Source organism: Pteropus alecto, unplaced genomic scaffold (assembly GCF_000325575.1).
Source record: "Pteropus alecto unplaced genomic scaffold, ASM32557v1 scaffold25, whole genome shotgun sequence".
In the NCBI taxonomy this organism is placed as follows: domain Eukaryota; kingdom Metazoa; phylum Chordata; class Mammalia; order Chiroptera; family Pteropodidae; genus Pteropus; species Pteropus alecto.
This window is the reverse complement of record NW_006441955.1, coordinates 29052374-29067139: the sequence shown is the minus strand read 5'-3', so window position 1 is coordinate 29067139 and position 14766 is coordinate 29052374. Positions and strand designations below refer to the sequence as shown.

Below are 14766 nucleotides of genomic sequence, written 5' to 3'. Positions count from 1 at the left end.
GTTGTGTATTTTCACCTGCATTTTAAAATGTGTGTGTCTCTCTAGGTATTTGACTTGAATGTATCTCTGAGCCACACAATTGTGAAATAGTTTTGTTCCCTCCCATTTTCATCACGGGTAAGCACTTAAGTCAGGGCTTTTGGTGTGCCACAGCTATGCAGGAGAGTGAATAACCAGCTTCTCCGTCTCCTTCCCTTTCTGCTTCCTTTTTTCTCTTTCTTCCTTTATTTCTTTTCACATTTTTTTCTCTTCCGTTCTGCTGTCTTTTATTTCTTCGTTGATCCCTAATGTCCACCACCGTGTCCGTGATTCTTCTTTCATCCCCAAATGTCCAGTGTGGTATCACCGTTTGCCCAGGCTCAGCTGGATACTCCTTTCTGATGCGGCTTCCAATGCAGGGAGTATTCTTAAGTTCTGTCTCTCATATCTTTGTTTGCCTTGCCCTTCATTATCCTGGGACTCCCCCAAAGGTACTGGTTCAGTTATGCGATAAACATAATTGTGAGCTTTTGTTGATCTTCAGCAATGGTTTAATATGTTAGCTTCTCAGATAATGTGTATATTTTAAACCTGGCCTTCCACAAGTATGACAACATGCATGAGAAATATAGAACTAATAGACGAAGATTTTACTAGTCTTTCATTTACTTCTAAATTATTGCGTAAAGGTGCCTGCTGATGTTCCTGTCTTTGAGCATTTATGTGTTTGGAGGGGAAGTAATGTAGTATGTTCCCTATCATTAGTTTACTTATTCACTCATATAAGCTATATTTATCGAGCACCTGCTCCAGAGTTTACAAGCTATTTTATCAGTTACTTCCTTTTTTCTTAAAGACATCTTAAGTACTTCCAGTGTGTCTCTTTGTAAATGTGACTTTTCCTCTTTTGGAAGCTGACCTTGTTCTGCCCAGATGTCATCAGTTTTTAAACCCCTACTGGCTAATGTGTGCATCCCTAATAGCATGAACTAATGGTGGATAAGAGGGTTGAGAAAAAATTGCTCAGGTTCCTATAGCTCTGAGATTGTTCTTTGTTAGACCAATAAGTTAATAAATTGAGCTTGGACAAATAGTGTACTAAAAATGTTTTTAAGTGTTAATTCTCATTTTAAAGCTAGTCTGATTCAGTTACATATCTTTTTCCTTATTACTTTATTTTATTTTTATAGTCATTAGGAATGGCTTCACTTTGTTTTATATTCTCTCTTTAATCTTACACTAAGGAATATCATATCCACAAACCTACCTTGAGTTTTCTGTCTAAAGTGATGCTGATGACCAAGGACAAAACCAAGATTATGTGTAACACTTTCTGTTGTAGATAGTTAACTTAGGAAATTCAAACTTGTTACAGTTGCAAGGAATAATTTTGGTTTGATATAAGGTAGTCATATACAAAACTATATCAGATATTTTTTCATATAATTTGTGTATGCAAGTTACAACCATTTTTTGTTAATCTACATAAGTATCATTGGCAAGTCTAGTTACCTAGTTATTCTGTCTGAATTTCCAGTGCATTCAGGGAAAAAATGAGAATCTTTAGTTATTCAAGAGAAAGGATATTTTTCCTTTTGCATGCATGACCAGATATTACATGTCCAAACCATGACCTTCAGCCCTAAAAGAGAGCAGGACCCGGGGGAAGACTGTATGTAGTACATGCTTTTGGGTACTTGGTAGAAGATTGACCAGTGGTATGTTCCCTACATGGCCCTTCTCTAGAAGTACAGTCATTTCAAAAAGGGTGTGATTTTTAGGTTCAGAAGGAAGATACTAATTGGAACAAATGGATTTTTTTTAACCCTTTTTCATAGCTTGAATGAGTATACTTTTTTGGTACTCTGAACCTAATGAGGAGTACTAGGCTTACTATCTATTCAAAATAAATCCCTAAATATAAGGTTTATGTCCATTACCTTTATAAAGGTTTAAATTTTTTTCAACAGCTAATGAAGAGAAATATTTGGGTATTCAACCAGCCTTCATGTGAGTTTTATTAAATTATTTAATTAATGAAGATTGATATAGTCCCCAAGCAAGGAGAAAATATAGCACAGAGGGTATATAAATTATATAAGCCAAAAAAAGACATAAATGTTGATAATTGAATGATATTCTATTTTCCTTTGTCAGGAATCAAAATTTACCTGGAATAGTTGGTTCTCTCTTCTAAATGTTCTCAATATACACTGGGGAAGATATTCTATGGTTTTTTCTACCTGTTCTGATAAGAACCCTTTAGATCTAGTCATTATTTCTTCACTTAAACCTTTTACTATGGGAATTTAAATCTAGATTTTTAAATTCTTCTCTCCTGTGAATAAGATGACTATCTGTCTAGTACCACTCTTGTAATAACCAGTTATGTATTTAAGCTCCATTAGGACAATCTTTATGTTTTCTTGTTTTATTTTTTTCTCATGGGCCCAAAATTCTATAACCCATTCATTCATCCTGGCGATTCTCTAGACTCCTTTTCATCCCTCCCTATGAGTAAAATATTCTATACACAGATTCTAATAAATGACCAGTCTAGTCCAAAGACAGTGGATAGTATCATGGTGTTAAGAAGAGAGAGGACACTGACATTAGATAGGTCAGGATTTAAACCTGAGTTTGGCCATTTTTTGTCGTGCGACCTTCAGAAAGTTCTTTCTGTGAGTCTCCAGGTGATGGAGGTTCCTACTTCAGAAGGTTCCTATGAGGATTAAGATGAAAATATAGCACCTCACAGGATGCTTGTGCGCTATAGAAAGCGCTCTATAAATGTTAGTTTTCCTTTCTTCTGGTCCTTTTATGGCATGCTTCGAGAACAGAACATTAAAGTACTGTTTAAGTATTATTTTCATGATAGCCATTCTTTGTACATGATAGGGGTTCTGCACCAAGTTCACTGTTTAAGTTGAAGAATTAACTCCAAACTTATGTTTTCATGATGATACCTATGCTTTGACATTTATTGCCATGCCATTAGTCTAATTATTAGTTTATAAAGACCATATGCAGTGGGAAAATTTTACTAACTGCTACTATATTATCCCTCTTCTTCATCATTGGTAGGCTCCATAAGGCGCTCATTCAGTTGCCCTCGGTCTATCTCTTCTCAATCATCTTCCAGTGCGGACATCCGCCCCTTTTCTGCTCAACAGATGATATCAGCATCCCGGGCAACTTCAGGGTCTCGGTCACATTCCTTAAACCGTGCTTCCTCCTACATGAGGCATCTGCCTCATAGTAATGATGCCAGCTCTACTAGCTCTCAGATGGTAAGTCATCTACTTTGCTCATTTGAGATTACAGGAAGCACTGCACTCAGGATTTAGGTGGCAAAGGAATCAGCTGGGAAGACAGATTGAACCTCAGATCTTTTCTATCATTCAACTCATGGTCTCCTGGAATTTGTTTGTATTATTCAATCTATCTTAATCTATAACTTGGTCTGGACTCTTAAAATGTGGACTTCAGTATATCACAGATTTCGAGGATGGACACTGAGAATAGGATTTTATTTTCCATTTGTTTATGGAGTTTGATAATTTTATTGAAAATCGTTTGAGTAAATATATGATTTTGCAGTGTATTATGCAATATATCTGTAAATTTGGGGAAATATGTTGTATGAGAAATTCTCCTTAATGGGACTATTAACTAATAGGTTAAAAAATAAATCACTGATAAATTATCCTTAGAGCACTGAAGTACAACATCGATTATGATTTTTGTATATTAAATTAACATATAGTATTTCCTTTTTAGCATGAATCCTAGAGATTCAGTATTGAGGAAGTCAGTGAATTTATTTTGTAACCAGACTTACTTGTAGATGCTCAAATAGATAGCTCCCAAAAGACCAGGGATTTATTTAATTTATTTAATGTGGATAATGTTTCCAAATCGAAGAGTCTGGAAAATATAATCGAATGAATTTCACTTGGTAACAATGGTTTCCTTTTTTTCCTAATCAAGAATTGCCTACGGTATATGTAACGAATGAAACTTCTGACTAGGAAGTCTTTTTTTTTAAACACTCATATTTTTATTTTAGTACTGTGTGGAAGTTTGAAAGACATTTTTGGGAAATTATAACAATTAAATCTTAAGAATTTAATTCTAAGAATCAACGTAAAAAATTAATTTCTTCCTTTTTCAATGTTTTTTTCAATTAAAAGTGCATCATTTTTACCTAGAAATATCTTTCAGATTATAGTGGCACAATGAAATAAGACCCCCCTCCAAATATCTGTATTCTTTCAAATTTAAGAGTGAGTCTTTGCAGCAACTGAGAACAAAAGAACAAGAAGATGATCTAACAAGTCAGACCTTATTTGTTCTCAAGGATATGAAGATCCGATTTCCAGGAAAATCAGATGCAGAATCGTTACTTCTGGTGGAAGATGTGAGTATTTGATGTATAGAAAATTCCAAGGAGCTTATACCTTTTTATTCTTTCTTTATCTCATGATGTACATTATTCTCAGCACCATAATAAACTTAACTGATGTTCTTTTCAACCTCTGCAAGCTTTAGAAAATATGGCAGTTATATTAATTATTATGATTCATGAGCAGTGAGATCACATTTATAATCAGCAATGCAAAATATATTTTTCAGTGTATAGTTCTGTTTTAATGATGCAACGGCTTCATCCAGTGAAAATAATTCATATTAAATAATTATTATCCTTCGGAGATTAAAGAAATATCAAATCAAACCTGCTTTTTTAATGATTTAGAAGGATTCGATATGGAATGAACTGTATTGAAAAAAATGGGACCATGGGCATAAAATATCAAGACTATTTGGATGTGACACCCTGAGTGGTTTTGGTCAGATTTTGAAATGCTTATGTTGTGTGTGTTTTCTTGCTACACACACATTTGCACCACCCAGAGGAACATTCTAAGATGGCAGAGTCCTAAAATTCACATTAAAGTCAATGACTTCTTCTAATTTAGAAAAAAGGTCCAAGTGATTTAAATATTTTTGGAGAAAGAACATTTCTTCATTCAAAGTTCTATTTCTTCATTCAAACGTCCTTTTCAGGTTGTCATTACTAGATAATTCCTTAGTAACAGAGCTTTGATTTCTGGTTTCCTTATGTATTTTTTTTTTTTTTTTCCAGAGGAGAAGGCACCATCTAGTGGCCATTTGTAGGATAAAAGCCACAGCTGTGCACTTGGCTTTTAACATTACTTTTGCCTAAAGCCCCTGTCTAGAAACAAACACCAAACAAATAATAACAAAATGACTTTCTTAGTTTAAAAAAAAAATCAATAATGGCAATTTCTATTTTGTAATCATAGTTATAACCAAAGCCCTCATCTATTATGCATTGTGGTGTTATATATTCTTTTAAAAGTGAAAATGGCTTCTTTTGCAAATGAGCTGCTTGCTATTTGTTACATCAAGGGAAAAGGGATAAAAATGACTATTAGTTGTAAAGCATTATGTTAGATCTCCTTTTATTTACATATGTTATCTTATTCAATCAAATCTTTTTCTAAGTATAGCCAATGACTTTATATCAGACATTTTACTTATATTTCTTAGAAATATTTGTGGTAACGTTTTTGAATCAGGTAGGAAAAAAGAGGTAATCAAAGAATAGAAGTAATATTTGTGGTTAATGTGATTGTTCTATAAAGAACATATATATATGCTTATGTAATTAATGAAATATAATTAATAATTATATCAGACATTAGATTGTTTACTGTATGTTTACTATATGCAGCAAATATTTTAATCTGTTTGCTACAGTATGTATTGCTAGAATATACATTCATAAATTTTACAGATTTGCATAAAAAACAAAGGGATAATAGAAGTCTAATCATATATAGGCTGTTTTCTAATGTATTATTTAACATTCTGTTATTGTGGGTGATATGGTAAATATAGCCTTTAGAATTAAAATGGAAATCTACATTTAGGGTTTTTCTTCCAAATCTTATGTGCCTGAAGACATTTGACTGTCATTCATTAGATTGTGTACTTTTTATAGCAAGAAGAGAAAGCTTTGGATTCTGATGGCTTTTTTATGTTAGAAATCTTGGCACATGCTTTTTATGAGAGTAGACATTCTCTATTGCAAGTAATATTATAGTACTTTCATTTCACAAATTCATTAATAAAATTGGTTTTAACCTGTTTACTTTTTATTTGTTACTTTTGAGGAAAATTCTAGTTTAAATTTCTCAATGTTTCTCACAACAGATCATTGATAACTGGAAGTATCATAAAACGAAAGTTGCTTCATATTGGCTAATAAAATTGGACTCTGTAAAACAACGAAAAGTGAGTAATATGCCCAAAACAAGTTTGCCCTTTTGGATTATGTATTAAGCTAGGATCATTAAGCCACATTTATAGTCAAACTATATACATGTACATTTGTTTACTCATCTCTTCAACAATATTTATTGCAATCTACTATGTTTCAGGCATTGTTCTATGTTCCAAGGTTAAAAAAGTGAATTAAAATAAAAGCCATGGTCTTGTAGAGCTTACAAAAATGAATGGAGCAGGTTTAAGAGTGATAGAGAGGAAAAAAACACAGCTAGTACAGGCATTTTTTCTTTTTAATTTTTCTCTTTTGGGACACTCATTATTTCTGGGAAGATTATTATTATTATTATTATTTTTGGCGAGGCAACCCTTGGTTGACCTCACAGATTGCAAGGACCTTGTCAGTTTACAATCCCTTATTTTTTATTTTTTATGCCTACAGCATCAGGTTTTCCTAGGTGGTCTCCCATCCAAGTACTAACCAAGCCCAGCCCTGCTTAGCTTCCGAAATCAGATGAGATCAGGCTTGTTCAGGGTGGCATGGGCATAGACCAGGCATTTTTTCAAGGAATTTAGCTATAGAGGGGAAAGCAAAATGTGGTGGTAGCTAGAGAGCGATGTCCATTAATGACAGATTTTTCTTTAAAGATGAAGAGATTTACAGTTGTTTGTGTGCAGATGAGAATGCTTTAGAAGAGAGGAAAGAGAGGTGATAGAAAGTTTTTGAGTAAGTAAACTGGGAAAGTTTGTCTTAACCAGGAGCATTTATTTGCATAGGTGCGACTGCAGAGGCCATGTCAGTGTGGAGGGAAGATGTGAAGGTTTTCTTCTGATGGGGAGGGCCTTTCAGAAGTTTGGGGAGACAGTAAAAGGTGTGGAATAGCTGTGTTGGAGAGTATGTAGGAGAGGTTGGTGGCCAGCAGCCAGAGGAACCCTTCAAATGCACAGCGATATTATTTTGGGGGAGATAAACTATTTTAGCAGCCTTAGTGAAGTTGTTGTATTCCTTCATTAACGCAAGCTATTATTTCCCCTTTCTAGGATTTATTGCTAATAAGCTGAAAGTTGACACTGATCAAATGATGATATTTAAATTATATACTTTCATCTGAGTAAACTGAACTCACTATTGCTTATTAATATATTCAATAAATAATTACTTAGTGTTCTGCCATGTACTAAATATTGTGCTGCTGTTGAGGAGGGTATAGCAAGGCTGGTAACAGACATAGATTGAAAAACATACTGTAAGCCCTGAATATGTTTACCAAATCACTGACTATGGCGTTGATGATTAAAATAAGGAGTTTTTATTAGAATTAGAACCTTGAGTTCCCTCAAGTTCATGTACTTTTTTATAATCTACAAGATAGAATAGTGTAGGTAAGTTGCTATTTAAAACAAAATAGTCCAGAAACAGACTAAAGTATTTATAAAATATTAATACATGATAAATATGACTTTTCAAATCAGTGGAGAAAAGATAATTTCCCCTAAATGATACAGAAACAACTACCTATTTGTAAGAATATTAAGTTGGAGCTTTATCTCTTACCATATAAAAAAATTAATTTCAGATAGACTATAATTTTATATCTAAAAAGAAAATATTAAAAGTTTAAAAGAAAACATAGAAAGATATGTTTATAATCTTAGAATGGGAAACAACTTATTAAGAAGGACTTAAAACCTTAAAGAAAAAAGTCTTAAAGAAAAAATGATTGACATATTTGATTACATAAAAACGTAACAGGTGTCAAAAGACATCTTAAACCAAGTTAAAAGACAGAAGCAGTGAGGAGGATGGAGCTGGGATGAGGAAGACAGATCTTTGCAGTGCATAAAACACAAACACTAGTAAACCAACATCTCCTACAAATCAATCAACAAAAGACAAACTGTCCTATAAATATTAATAAATGGCGAGTGTATAAAAAGACTATGTATGAAAAAGACAATTTATGGACTTTCAAATAATCAATTAACATATAAATAGATCTTTGGCCACACTAATGATGAAGAAGAAGCAAGTAAAAACCATCATATTGACAAAAATTAATAAGAAGGTAATATCTAGTGATGGAAATAATGTGGATAAAAGGGCCTTTACTATATATACTATTAGAGGGAAATACATTGGTTCAACTCTAGAAACGTAATTTGCAGTATCTAAAATTACAAGTGTTCATAACCTTAAGACTCAGCAAAACCACTTTGGAATTCTATCCTACAGAATAATATAGGAATGTATAAAAGGTTTATGTACATGAGCATTCATTGTACTCTCATTTGTGAAAGAATATCTAAAGCAGCCCAAAATATATCAATAGATTTATGATTAAATAAATTATAATATATCTATAATATTCGGTTGCCTTAATTTGAGCAGTATTCTGGAATCATAGCTCTTAACCTGAGATATAGCACAAGATTATGAATCATGACATGTGAAACAAACATACATTAGTAAAATAAGCCAAGTTGACTAATTATGAGCGAAGGATACAAGCAATAAGCCACCACCAAGTGCATGGTTGCTGAGTCTGTGTGTTCATCAGCTCTCAAGTGTCCCTTCTCACATACCTGGAAGTATTCTGGGTTCAAAGTGACAAGTGCCAATACGTGTGATTTCCATTGGCAAAGAAGGAGCCTTCCAGTTTTAGGTGGCCTTCATTTATATTCTCCATTAGTCACCCATATAATCTTTCCATCTTCTAGCCAGATGAAATAAAAATACCAAGTTTATTTACTATGAGTGTTGTCCCATAGAACTTTTTTCAGTGATAGAAATGTTGTGTATCTGTGATGTTTAGTATAGTGGTCACTAGCCACCTGTGGCCATTGAGTGAGCACTTGAAATGTGCCTATTTCAACTCAGGAACTGAACTTTTAATTTTAATTAATTTAAATTTAAATAGCCAGATGTGTCTAGTGGCTACTAGATTTGACAGTGTAAATGTAGAGGTTGAGTTTAGTGGCTAAATTATGCCATCTTGACCAAAGGTAGTCCGGTGAGAAATTTCATCAAAGGATTTGCAAGGATGTCTATTAAGGTCAGCTTTACCTTGAACATCTCAAATAAAGGGGTGATCTTAACTAGAGCAAGTTTATCTTGCAAAGTTGCCCACTGCCATAGAGGCCCTAAAAGGTGGCTGAGGGATGCTAGGTTTAGGCTCTGATAAGGGAGCCCAATATTTACACAAGTGCAACTTATTTGTAGCAATTTTTCTTGCTATGGTCATGATCACTGTGTTTTCTTTTCTTTCCTCAACCAGTTTGTTCCTTAAGAGGAAAAAGAAGCAGAGGGCAGCTTTCAGCAGCATTCGTGCTGTGATGACATCCTTCCCCTTACTGGAAGGGTAATTTAAGAGCTCAGATCCATAAGTAATTATTCGAATAATAAGGAAGAAATTTTTGTAAAACGTTTTATTTTTGTAAAATTAACCTCACTACATTTATGGTTTCTTTCATCCTTATTCACAAAAAGAAGCGTAACAAATATACACATCATGAATGCAAATCATAAAGCCAGCCAACAATGGAAGTATTGAGCTTTAACATAAATGATGATCTTTGTAAATTGTGATTAAAAAAATGTTTTGTTCATGTGATCAATAGCATTAGAATAAAAAATGTTTTGTTCATGTGTTCAATAGCATTAGAATAAACTGAAGTACTTCAAATTCACCCCATATAGGAAAAGTATAAAGATATAGTATGGAATAATAATTGGGACAAACTTATATAGTTGATTTTATTCGAGTATATCGTATTTATAAATACATAATATAGTACACATATATATTTACAATATATTTACTATATACGTGTACTATATAATAATATATAAATAATTTTCTTGACCTTATTTCAGATGAAATCAGAGGTAAAGTGGGATCAGAGAATGACTGACTGAAATATTTTTTTTTCGGCAACAAGAGAGCTAATAATGCATTGAAAAGTACATTGAAGAAAATTTTTAACCTTTATATGTCAACATAGGGGCAATATTAGATAGTGGAAAGAGATACCGGACTTGCCATCATTTGTACTGGGGTTTGATACTGCCTGTTCTTTACTTGGGGCCGGTAGCTTCTCAGAACTTCTCTGAGATTTGTAACATGAAATATTGGAAGGATCTTGTGAGGAATTGAGATATTGTGTGAGATGGTGCTCTAGCCTTAGAAGGTGTAAAATTCAGGCCGATAGATGTATTTTTTCTACTATGAATCCTAATTACAGGCTGTTTCTCTGAGGTATTTTATTTTACTAAGAATTCTCATATGTAGAATTGTTTTATGTAGAATATGTAGAAATGAAGTAAAAAAATTGTCTTTTGGGTTGTAATATATTGATCATTTATTTAACTGTCCATTTGTAACCTGTACTATTGCTTTATAAAACTGGAAACTGCATCCAAGAAAACAAAAAGAAACCTAGAAATGTGGGTCAGCCGTGGAATGTAGAATTAGATAAAAGTTACCCATTTAGAAGGCCAAGGATCTAATTTTCTGTAGATGTGGATAAATCAGATCTATCCTTTTGGCTGTGATAAGTTGATAATCATTGGAAGGCTATGTCAGCTCAGCAGACAGAAGACAGAATTAGCAGCGAGAGATTTATAAGAGAGAACATCCAAGGAAGATAAAGAGAGTTTGAGCAGGCAGGAAGAGCCTTTAGACTGCAATATAAGTCTGACACCTGTGAATGGAAGGCAGGAGGATTGAGGAGGAAGAATCTTAGACTTCAGTGACGTTCTGAGAAAGCTTGTCAGGTTGATGGGGCACCCAGAACAAAGATTGCCTGTTAGGGGGATCGAACTGGGCAGAAATTGTCCTTCTCTGGTCCCAACCATGCTTGATCTTTGGCTGGGAGCAGTCTGGGACAGCATAAGCTTGGCTTTAGTGTTGCAGTGGATCATGAATGAGGAAGCTGTCAGCTAAACTGCACTCTTGGAAGCAGATTGATTCCGATGGCATGTCTCCATGGCTGCCAGAAAGGCTGTGTAGGATGTGACTTAATTTGACAAACATTTATTGGTTGCCAATTTTGTACAAAAACTATGGGTAGGCACTTTTGAAGATTTGGAGAGTTGTTTCTTCATTTATTTATTTGCTATTCAAACATGCATTGAAGACTATTAATTGAGAGACTACCACATCCGGAGCACTAATCTAGGTGTGGAATGCACAGACTCATTTAAATCTCTTAATTCCCTTTAGAGACTATTGTTGCAATATGTATCTCACTTTTCCTGTTCCAGGATCCAAGCATTTGCTGTTGCTCATTAGAATGTCGTAAAACTCTTAAGATTAGAATGCTATACACACAAACTCTTCCACATGCCTCATTTCAAATTTTCCTTAAAGGGTATAAAATTCAAAGGTCAAAGATATAGAAATTAAATACTGAAAAGAGTCCTCACCAGGTGAAAATGGAAATAGCTAATCTTACTTAATGTCATGTTGTGGTAACTCCACACTTACCTAATTTAGCCTTCTGCCAAGAATGCAGTTGCTTTATATAGTTTGTAAGGAATATATATGAAGTATGAAAATATTGCAGTGTTAGTGGTTTGTGAAGAATGTCAAATTTGCTGAAAAGTTTTTTTTCTGATGTGATACCTAGGCAACACTAAGGTTGGAGGATAACAAGACATAAGATTGTACTATATTTGCATTTATTTTATGGTTCTAAGAGATCCTTGTTTATTAAATATTTTTCTAAATGGCCATTTCTTTTTAACCTACTGTGGTTGCCTCAGCATGAATTACGATATTATTTTCCATCTCTTTTGCATTTGGGCAGACATAGATGCTGTACAGAGCTTTTAGTTTTGCATCAGCAAAGATGCCTTTACCCTATAGCCGTGGTTGTTCCATGCATCATTAGTACAACATGTAGTAATTTTAATGTTATTTCTAAACCTCCCTCACCTCATGCCATTATTTTAATTTAGGACCAAATGTTCAGCCATATGGAGCAGTTCATCATTCAACATCTGTATGTTCTTGTAAAATACAAATTTGTCTGTGTGCTGTATTTCATATAGAAAAGACAGATCATTTCATTTTATTAATGTTTCCATTGACTGAATCTGCCATTTATTTTTTTTTCCCTTGGACAGCTTAATGTTGAATTGGGATGCTTTTAAAAGTCATAATGTCAGGAAATGGATACTTATATTCTGTAAGCTTGTCTCACTCGAATCCACAGGTAAACACAAAAGACACCTTGCTGACCATTTGTTTTTGTGTTTCACAAATTATTTATCTTCCACCTATTTTATTCTAACTCCAAAGCACCCAGAAATTCAAAATAGCATTACTAAAGTACGATTTACCTCACTCCAGTCTGATTTCTCACCTACCTGTTCTCTGCCTTCCTGAAATTATTCAGCGGGTGTTTTCTAAAGGCGCAGTCATTGTCTCTCCATTTATATAGCCTTCTAAACAAACTAGTCCCTACTGCGAGGCCCTGATTGAAGGGCTGCTTGAGCAGCCTTGTTTATGCACATTAACTCCATCTATCTTCCCAAGTATTACTTGACTAGGGGTGAATTTGAATCTAAGAAGAGACAATTTGATTCTCTTCTAGGATTTTTCTGTTGGCACTTAGACAGATCAAATTAATTATGAGGTGTTGGATAGTGGTTAAGAGCATAGGTTTGGCTACATAGCAGTCCATACATTAGCTGTGAAATCTTGGATAAGTTACTTATCTGTTCTACACCTGAGTTTTCTCATCTATAAAATGATATTCAAAATGTTTTCAAAACCAAAACATGTTTATTAACCTTTAGGCAGCAATATCTAACCTACCCAAACTCATTTGGTGACAATGACTTGACAGGAAGTTATGTTATTTTTGTCTTTCTTTTGGTTTGAATATTCGCGTTTTTTTTTTTTTTTTCCCCTGCAGAAACAATAATGTATAGGATTGTGAAGTCTAGCCTCAGGATATTTGGAGAGTGATTATGGACCAATTGTATCTGCCTAATGTTTTTGTTCTGAGGATTAAATGAATTACTATATGTAGAAGTGCTTAGAAAAGTGCTTGGTCCACAGTAAGCACTCAGTATTAGCTCTGATTCTCTCCTTGTCTGCATAGGTTTCATTTTCTTGCAGGAACAATTTCACTAAGACAAACACCCACTAAGTTCTAGATCTGTCTTGAGCCTTGGGGACATGGTAAGTTTATTACCAAGATGGGGATAATTCCTCCTTTTATGTATATAACAGTCTTCATTAAATAAATGGGAAATTAAAATACAGTGAGATCTTGCTAATAGGGAAGACATGCGTGTTAAGGGATCATGGAATAGTTTAGTGGCAGGCGAAAGTCTCTCTGAAGAAGTGATGTTTGAGGTAAGATATAGAAATTCGCCAGAAAAAAAGATAGGGGAAGGCTGTTCCAAGGAGAGGAAAGAGCTAAGTAAAGGCTCAGAGAAGAGATGAGGGATTTGATGTCTTGTTCCCTTTGTTCGCATGTTCTCATGCCCTCCAAATTACAAGTGTCCTGAACCCACTCCCTCCCTAGGACCGGAGCTTGCCTCCTTGGAGGGATTCCTTTAAAACTGAAGACAAAGAGAGGCAAAGAAGAATGTATATTCCCAGTGTGGTGTTCTGGAAAAGGACTAAGTTCCTGGGTCACCTAGACCATGCTAGTCTCACCAATGTGGGAAATCACTTCAGGCAGAGATGCTTGGTGAGGCACAAGAAGCCTGAAGGTTCATCCATCTCCATATTGGAGGAAATCTTAGGAGTGGGGCAGAAGCACTCCCCACTCTAACTCCCTGGCTTCTTTCCGAAGTTGCTGCTTTTAGTCTTGTGTGGCCTAGGATATTAGACCATCGTACTTTGAAAATTCCCTCAAATTAAGAATAAAACATATCCAGAGTAGTAGCCAAGAGAGTCTCCTCTAAGTAATGTACCTAGTACAGTGCTTGGCATAGAGCCGGCAGCCAACATGTTAGCCACGCTTCTCTTTTGTTCTTGTACAGCATATGCATTTTACCAGAAACTGTATACAAAAAGAAATAAATGAATAACCCCTAATCTCAAATGCTCACTTTAAAGTTACATAATTATTTAATAATAGTGTGAAATTAAGATAATGTGAAAATTCCCAGCATCGTTAATACTTTTTAATTTTATTATATCGACATATATTTATTCTTGAGACCAATTTATGGGTTATCTTGGCTACTTTTTAAATTCTTCCTGTGTTCTTACTTTTGGCCTGCTGTTACTCACTAATTTATAGAAAGTAGAAAAGAAAATTGGGAAGAGAAATAATTTAAATTTATCACTTACTGCCAGTGTTGATTCTCATATCACATCAGTCATGGGTACTGCTTTCTATATTCAGAAATATAAAGAGTTAAACTAATAGCTTAAGAGAAAATTGTTTAAAAAAAAATACAAATGAATGCCTGGTATGAATATTATATCAGTATTATTGTGAATAATTCAT

The 14766-nt window shown here is 34.2% G+C and overlaps 1 protein-coding gene and 1 pseudogene across 2 annotated transcripts in view; one reads left to right on the top strand and one right to left on the bottom strand.

Annotated features, from left to right (window-relative positions):
• Positions 1 to 14766, top strand: part of TTLL7 (tubulin tyrosine ligase like 7) — a 146727-nt gene that overhangs the window by 108154 nt on the left and 23807 nt on the right. For both annotated transcript variants that reach the window (XM_006919353.3, XM_025052105.1), the window contains 3 exons: positions 3064 to 3269; positions 4265 to 4399; positions 6220 to 6300. In XM_006919353.3, the coding sequence (XP_006919415.1) occupies positions 3064 to 3269; positions 4265 to 4399; positions 6220 to 6300 (422 nt within the window). The remainder of the gene's footprint in view (positions 1 to 3063; positions 3270 to 4264; positions 4400 to 6219; positions 6301 to 14766) is intronic.
• LOC112485873 lies at positions 6725 to 6843 on the bottom strand (annotated as a pseudogene).